The sequence below is a fragment of the Eucyclogobius newberryi genome, unplaced genomic scaffold (genome assembly GCF_026437365.1).
Source record: "Eucyclogobius newberryi isolate DKJ021-1_F unplaced genomic scaffold, fEucNew1.0.hap1 SCAF_19, whole genome shotgun sequence".
Taxonomy (NCBI): domain Eukaryota; kingdom Metazoa; phylum Chordata; class Actinopteri; order Gobiiformes; family Gobiidae; genus Eucyclogobius; species Eucyclogobius newberryi.
Window position 1 is genome coordinate 7,617,488 of NW_027315823.1, and position 9,439 is coordinate 7,626,926.

General features: G+C 40.1%; 1 protein-coding gene across 1 annotated transcript in view; it reads left to right on the top strand.

The window, feature by feature from the left end:
* The window catches only part of cyp27b1 (cytochrome P450, family 27, subfamily B, polypeptide 1), a 40,919-nt gene extending 34,768 nt beyond the window's left edge, over nt 1-6,151 (top strand). The window contains exons 6-9 of the mRNA XM_072451592.1: nt 3,060-3,226; nt 4,051-4,132; nt 5,086-5,283; nt 5,977-6,151. Coding sequence (XP_072307693.1) covers nt 3,060-3,226; nt 4,051-4,132; nt 5,086-5,283; nt 5,977-6,090 — 561 coding nt within the window. The 3' untranslated portion in view covers nt 6,091-6,151. The remainder of the gene's footprint in view (nt 1-3,059; nt 3,227-4,050; nt 4,133-5,085; nt 5,284-5,976) is intronic.
* Nucleotides 6,152-9,439: the final 3,288 nt, after the last annotated feature.

Consider the following 9,439-nt stretch of genomic DNA (forward strand, 5'->3'; position numbering starts at 1 on the left):
TTATATATACTCACTAATAGTACATTATCCTACAAACATACGTATATATACTCACTAATTGTATATAATCTCTAATATTACATTATTCAACAAGCATACTTATATATACTCACTAATAGTACATTATCCAGCAATCATACTTATATATACTAACTAATAGTACATTATCCAACAAACATACATATATATATATATACTCACTAATAGTACATTATCTAACAAACATACTTATATATACTCACTAATAGTACATTATCCAACAAACATACTTATATATACTCACTAATAGTACATTATCCAACAAACATACTTATATATACTCACTAATAGTACATTATCCAACAAACATACTTATATATACTCACTAATAGTACATTATCCAGCAATCATACTTATATATACTCACTAATAGTACATTATCCAGCAATCATACTTATATATACTCACTAATAGTACATTATCTAACAATCATACTTATATATACTCACTCATAGTACATTATCCAGCAATCATACTTATATATACTCCCTCATAGTACATTATCCAGCAATCATACTTATATATACTCCCTCATAGTACATTATCCAGCAATCATACTTATATATACTAACTAATAGTACATTATCCAACGAACATACTTATATATACTCACTAATAGTACATTATCCTACAAACATACGTATATATACTCACTAATTGTATATAATCTCTAATATTACATTATTCAACAAGCATACTTATATATACTCACTAATAGTACATTATCCAGCAATCATACTTATATATACTCACTAATAGTACATTATCTAACAATCATACTTATATATACTCCCTCATAGTACATTATCCAGCAATCATACTTATATATACTCCCTCATAGTACATTATCCAGCAATCATACTTATATATACTAACTAATAGTACATTATCCAACGAACATACTTATATATACTCACTAATAGTACATTATCCTACAAACATACGTATATATACTCACTAATTGTATATAATCTCTAATATTACATTATTCAACAAGCATACTTATATATACTCACTAATAGTACATTATCCAGCAATCATACTTATATATACTAACTAATAGTACATTATCCAACAAACATACATATATATATATATACTCACTAATAGTACATTATCTAACAAACATACTTATATATACTCACTAATAGTACATTATCCAACAAACATACTTATATATACTCACTAATAGTACATTATCCAACAAACATACTTATATATACTCACTAATAGTACATTATCCAACAAACATACTTATATATACTCACTAATAGTACATTATCCAGCAATCATACTTATATATACTCACTAATAGTACATTATCCAGCAATCATACTTATATATACTCACTAATAGTACATTATCTAACAATCATACTTATATATACTCACTCATAGTACATTATCCAGCAATCATACTTATATATACTCCCTCATAGTACATTATCCAGCAATCATACTTATATATACTAACTAATAGTACATTATCCAACGAACATACTTATATATACTCACTAATAGTACATTATCCTACAAACATACGTATATATACTCACTAATTGTATATAATCTCTAATATTACATTATTCAACAAGCATACTTATATATACTCACTAATAGTACATTATCCAGCAATCATACTTATATATACTCACTAATAGTACATTATCCAACAAACATACATATATATATATATATACTCACTAATAGTACATTATCCAGCAATCATACTTATATATACTCACTAATAGTACATTATCCAGCAATCATACTTATATATACTCACTCATAGTACATTATCCAGCAATCATACTTATATATACTCCCTCATAGTACATTATCCAGCAATCATACTTATATATACTCCCTCATAGTACATTATCCAGCAATCATACTTATATATACTAACTAATAGTACATTATCCAACGAACATACTTATATATACTCACTAATAGTACATTATCCTACAAACATACGTATATATACTCACTAATTGTATATAATCTCTAATATTACATTATTCAACAAGCATACTTATATATACTCACTAATAGTACATTATCCAGCAATCATACTTATATATACTCACTAATAGTACATTATCCAACAAACATACATATATATATATATATATATACTCACTAATAGTACATTATCCAGCAATCATACTTATATATACTCCCTCATAGCACATTATCTAACAATCATACTTATATATACTCACTCATAGTACATTATCCAGCAATCATACTTATATATACTCCCTCATAGTACATTATCCAGCAATCATACTTATATATTCTCCCTCATAGTACATTATCCAGCAATCATACTTATATATACTCACTAATAGTACATTATCCAGCAATCATACTTATATATACTCACTAATAGTACATTATCTAACAATCATACTTATATATACTCACTCATAGTACATTATCCAGCAATCATACTTATATATACTCCCTCATAGTACATTATCCAGCAATCATACTTATATATACTAACTAATAGTACATTATCCAACGAACATACTTATATATACTCACTAATAGTACATTATCCTACAAACATACGTATATATACTCACTAATTGTATATAATCTCTAATATTACATTATTCAACAAGCATACTTATATATACTCACTAATAGTACATTATCCAACAAACATACATATATATATATATACTCACTAATAGTACATTATCTAACAAACATACTTATATATACTCACTAATAGTACATTATCCAACAAACATACTTATATATACTCACTAATAGTACATTATCCAACAAACATACTTATATATACTAACTAATAGTACATTATCTAACAATCATACTTATATATACTCACTAATAGTACATTATCCAACAAACATACTTATATATACTAACTAATAGTACATTATCTAACAAACATACTTATATATACTCACTAATAGTACATTATCCAACAAACATACTTATATATACTCACTTTCTACACGTTGCACTGTACGTTTTCTGTCACAGATCGCGAGCACTTTGTCGTGGACTCTCTATGAACTCTCCCGTCACCCCGAGGTGCAGTCCAGGCTCAGGGACGAGGTGCTCAAGGTCCTGGGCCGGCGGCGGATTCCAGACGCAGCCGACGTGGCCCAGATGCCCCTCCTCAAAGCCACGGTCAAAGAAGTCCTCCGGTAAGTCACACTCGATCGCCCATTTAAGCTGGAATCACAGACAAGAGGTGGATGATACAGTACCGTACTTTCCGGACTATAAGACACACTGGAGTATAAGTCGCAACAGCCAAAAAATGCATAATAGAGAAGAAGAAACATATATAAGTCGCACTGTACAAGTTAAAATTAAAATAATAACAGATTAGAGAACATGGTGAATAGGTGTACGTGTGCTAACGCTAACACCTTCAGCTACATGACGCACAGACAGAACTGTGGTAAGTGTCTGGTATGTTAACGTAACATATGAACAGTTATTCAGATAACTATAGCATAAAGAACATGCTAACAAGTTTACCAAAGCATCAGTTTTACCCCAAATCACTAAATCCATTGAATTCTTCTTCCTCTGTGTCACTTCTAAACAACTCCACAAACTCCAGAGGAAGAGGAAGTGCAGATTCTTCTTCTGCGTCGCTTAGAGCCTAGAACGCCCTCTTGTGTTCGTCAGTGTGAAAATAAAGAAAATCACATATAAGTCGCTCTGGAATATACGTCGCAGCCCAGCCAAAACTATGAAAAAAGTGACTTATAGTCCGAAAAATACGGTATATTTTATAAATGAAAGTACCAAAATATCACTTTATACTTGCTCACTACTCACTTTTGCACAATTTCGTTTGCACATTATGCACAAGATTAGAGACCTAACATTTGTCTTTACAAACAAACAAAGAAAACCACTCAGAGTCAGAGGTTTTTATCTTTTCTTTATCATTCTCTCCTCGATTATGTCGCTGTTCGGCTTCATCGGCGCACAATAAAAACGCTCTTTTTTTCAGGTTGTATCCAGTTATTCCCGCTAACGCCCGGGTCATCCCCGAGAGAGACATCGAGGTCGGAGGTTACATCATTCCCAAAAAGGTTGGTCCGGCTGCTCTACAGTATGTCGTGGTCAAGTGCGTTTGAATCGACGAAGGAAAGAGTGGAAGAGTGTCTTACGTAATCGTCTCTTTACTCTTACACCGTGAACTGATTGTGATTTGAAAACACAAAGTAGTAAGTGGATAAAGCGAATGAGCATTTTAGGCAGGTCCAGGTTTATGGAGTCAAAATGTTACACTCATTTTTAAACGTTTGTCTCTCGTTTGAACTCAAACCCGGTTAGTTTGGTCTGGATCTTTAGTTTAGTCTAGCTCAGTTTATTTGCCATTTGTAGTTTGAAAATCGCATTGAAAAACATGATAAAGAACCACGCACTTAAATACCTTTACGTTGTGTTGCATTATATTATAGAGAGTAAACACAACATAAGATAAAGACTGCTTTTAGTTTTATTTCACAGTGAGTTTTGCATTTATTTATAGGATTGGAGAAACTTTATCACAAATTAGAGAAGTTAACTATAAGAGCTGTGTTTTTAATTGTTCTTACTCATGTATTTTAGAAAAGTACGGTACTTTTCGGGCTATAGAGCGCCGCCTGTGTCTTCTGTGTTCGGCCGCGTCTAGAGTCACTTCCTCATTCGACTAATTTCTCCGTGAATATGAGTCTGATTGTGATTAAATACACAGCGTTTTGAAGCTTTTGTCCCCTAGATAGTGACCACTGTCCACTGATGTCTCCTGCTAGAGTGCCCCCTGGTGGCCGTTAACCAGTAAAAATGTATAAATTAGATGCACCGTTGTAATGACCGCTGGGTTCAAAGCGTGGGGAAAAAAGTAGCGGCTTAAAGTCTGAAAAATATTTTAACCGAAATAAGAATAACTGCACCAGAATGTACTGTTTGAGCTAAAAAGTATGGTGCTACGTTAAACTGTGGGTTGCCATAACGTGGAGCATGTTTAGCTAAAAGAATGTCTTGAATCTCGCTCCAGACGCTGATCACGCTGTGTCACTTTGCCACGTCCCGGGATCCCGCCGTTTTCCCGAGTCCGGACGAGTTCCTGCCCCAGCGCTGGCTGACGCGGGACCAGACGCACCACCCTTACGCCTCCGTGCCCTTCGGCGTCGGCAAGCGCAGCTGCATCGGGCGCCGCATCGCAGAGCTGGAACTGCACCTCGCCATCGCCAGGGTGAGTGTCCGGCGGCGCTTTGCCAAATTGCCCGTTCAGACCTGAACCAGATTTAATCCAAGACTAAACTAGTACCAACCAGGTCTGAACCAGGAATAACCCAGAATCAAAACAGGTCTAATGCAGAATTAAACAAGGACTAAACCAAGACCAAACCAGGTCTAAACTAGTGCCAAACCAGGCCAGATACATTTGTATAATGGGTCGCGACCGGATTAAATCACTTGGAGGGCCTGATTTGGCCCTTGGGCCTTAAATTGAATAGCCCCGGTTTAGGCAGAAGTGAAAAATACTTATTTACTTATAAGTATACTTATTATATACTACTACTACTACTACTACTAATAATAATAATAATACTAATTAATCCTAATTCACTTTAAAGCACTGAATGAGAGAAAAGCAGAATCAACAGGACAAAACATAGGACTCTACATTAAATCACTTTAGTTAATCTACTTTATAATCTGACGTTTGATCATAAATGGATTAAAAACAACAATGTTTTTTAACCGTAAATAGTGACGTCATGTGTAACGTCTAATTGACAGTTTAATGTTTTAATTCATTTTTTACCTTTTTATGTCACGTTTTACCTGTTTGTGTTGAATCTGCCGCTGACGGTGCATAAGATGAATAATTGTCCATAAAATCCCTTTCACATTAATGTTCATGAACTCATTGCTGTTCCAGATCCTGCTGGAGTTCGACGTGAAGCCGGATCCTGAGGCCGTTTGTGTGAAGCCCATGACGCGAACGCTCCTGGTGCCAGAGAGCGTCATCGGTCTGCAGTTTGTGGAGCGATGACCTCCTCCTTCTCCTCCTCCATCTCCTCCTCCATCACCATCTCCTCCACCTCCTCCATCTCCTTCACCTCCTCCTTCTGCACTCCCACACGGAGCGCACTAAAAGAGGAGCAGCCGGTCTTATCTCCGCTGCGGCTCGCGTTTGGACGCACCTCCGCCCCGACAGAGAGGGCTCGGTCTGGGGCCGGGAGAGACCAGAGCGCCGGGGCCAGACGGAGGAGAAAAGTGTCCTCCTTCTCCTCCTCCTCCTCCTCCTTCTGGACAGGGCTCGGTCCGGGGCCAGAGCGCGGGGGCCAAACGGAGGAGCAAAGTGTCCTCCTTCTCCTTCCCCATCTCCTTCTGGACAGGGCTCGGTCTGGTGCCGGGAGAAACCAGAGCGCGGGGCCCAAACGGAGGAGCAAAGTGAGGAGCGACTGTGGATCATTAACAGAGACGCTCGAGTTTTACACGGCTCAGTGGGACTTTTCTCTCTTTCATCGACGTCCGGAGGTGATTCCGAGGATTTACAATCAAGAAAAAGACGTTTTAGTTTTTTTTGGCTGTTGTTTTATCATGTCCTATTTCGAGACTCAAAATCAATTTAGAAACATTAGCTCAGGGTCAGGTCGCTCGTACTCGCAGGTAGAACGGGTTTGCACTGGGAGTTTGCTTCTTTACATTAATTATACAAACATAAGATCATACTGTGGGTCAAAAAGAATAGAAATTTACTCTTGTCCCATAAATAAATCATATCGTAGTAGAAGCATTTTGTGAGTTTGTGAGAGCCAAAAACAAGTTAGATTGATTTAAATGCATCCGTTCAGAAAATGGAAATATTACTATTATTAGAGAGATTAAACTTGTTTTTTCCTTCCAAAAGTTAGAAATGGAATCAGAATTACTTTTATATTCATCCCAGAAAGAGAAAAAAAACTCTTTACTGCCGTGCACCGACCGATTAATAAGAATAATAGATTAAAAATAAGAATAAACTAAATTAAATATCATTATCACAGTAGCATGAAATAGATTTGCCTTTCCACGACTAAACAGCAGCACAAACAGCACAAATTTACATCTCAACTTGTACAGAAACACTACTATGTCCGTGTAACTGCGCAGGTAATAAACGTGAAAATATAGCTTCCCGCTGCCTCAGTTTTAAACGACAAATGATGAATAAACTCGACCCATTTAAAGGAGCACAAAACAAAGTTTTTTATGCAGAACGTGAAACAAGAAGGTCACGAGTCACGGCTCTGCGACGCTCACGCTCCTGCAGGTCCTTCACGTGTTTTACTAAAGGTTTCCTCCTGATTAGAGTCACATTAAACTACTCCAAAAATCTGATTTTCTGCAACACAACCTTGCACGGCATTATCTCTGTAAACTACATTTGCACAATACGGAAATATGACCATTTGCTCATGCGCTCGACTTATTTATTTCGTATTTACATTATAAAGAAAGTTTTTTGGTGTAATGCAGCAGGAGGGGCCACTAGAGGGTTGCAGAAACAACGCTCTTTTCTGCTCTTTTCATCAGAAACGGTGAAAAAAAACCTGTTTACTTCCTTAAACTGACTTTCAAACGGTGCTAATGACCGAGACTGAGGTGCATTTACAGAATTACTGTTGAATTTCTTGAGCAAAGGTCAAGATAACTGTAATCCATCCATCCATCCATCCATCTTCTGCCGCTTTATCCGGGGCCGGGTCGCGGGGGCAGCAGTCTGAGCAGGGACTCCCAGACTTCCCTCTCCCCAGACACTTCCTCTAACTCCTCCGGGGGGATCCCGAGGCGTTCCCAGGCCAGCCGAGAGACATAGTCTCTCCAGCGTGTCCTGGGTCTTCCCCGGGGTCTCTTCCCGGTGAGACATGCCTGAAACACCTCCCGAGGGAGGCGCCCAGGAGGCATCCGGAACAGATGCCCGAGCCACCTCAGCTGGCTCCTCTCGACGTGGAGGAGCAGCGGCTCTACTCCGAGCTCCCCCCGTGTGGCCGAGCTCCTCACCTTATCTCTAAGGGAGCGCCCAGCCACACGGCGGAGGAAACTCATTTCGACCGCTTGTATCCGCGATCTTGTTCTTTCGGTCACTACCCAAAGCTCATGACCATAGGTGAGGGTAGGAACGTAGACCGACCGGTAAATAGAGAGCTTTGCCTTTCGGCTCAGCTCCTTCTTCACCACAACTGTCCGATGCAGCGACTGCATCACTGCAGCCGCTGCACCGATCCGCCTGTCGATCTCAGGCTCCATCTTTCCCTCACTCGTGAACAAGACCCCGAGATACTTGAACTCCTCCACTTGGGGCAAGGACACCCCACCCACCCGGAGAGGGCAAGCCACCTTTTTCCGGTCGAGAACCATGGCCTCGGATTTGGAGGTGCTGATTCTCATCCCAGCCGCTTCACACTCGGCTGCAAACCGTCCCAGTGCATGTTGCAGGTCCGGGTTTGATGGGGCCATCAGGACAACATCGTCTGCAAACAGCAGAGATGAGATCCTGTGGTCCCCAAACCGGACACCCTCCGACCCCTGACTGCGCCTAGAAATTCTGTCCATAAAAATTATGAACAGAACCGGTGACAAAGGGCAGCCCTGGCGGAGTCCAACATGCACTGGGAACAGGTCTGACTAACTGCCGGCAATGCGAACACAGCTCCTGCTCCGGTCATGCAGGGACCGGACAGCCCTGAGCAAAGGGCCCCGGACCCCGTACTCCCGGAGCACCCCCCAAAGGACACCCCGAGGGACACGGTCGAAAGCCTTCTCCAGATCCACAAAGCACATGTGGACTGGTTGGGCAAACTCCCATGAACCCTCGAGCACCCGATGGAGGGTATAGAGCTGATCCAGTGTTCCACGACCGGGACGAAAACCACTCTGCTCCTCCTGAATCCGAGGTTCGACTATCGGTCGGATTCTCCTCTCCAGTACCTTGGAATAGACCTTACCCGGGAGGCTGAGGAGTGTGATCCCTCTGTAGTTGGAACACACCCTCCGGTCCCCCTTCTTGAACAGAGGGACCACCACCCCGGTCTGCCAGTCCAGAGGCACGGTCCCCGAACGCCACGCGATGTTGCAGAGACGTGTCAACCAAGACAGTCCTACAACATCCAGATACTTTAGGTACTCAGGGCGGATCTCATCCACCCCCGGAGCCCTGCCACCGAGGAGTTTGCGAACAACCTCAGTGACTTCAGCCTGGGTGATGGATGAGCCAGCCTCCGAGTCCCCGGTCTCTACTTCCTCTTTGGAAGACGTGACTGAGGGATTAAGGAGATCCTCAAAGTATTCCTTCCACCGTCCGACGACATCCCCAGTCGAGGTCAGCAGGCCTCCACCCGCACCGTAAACGGTGTTGG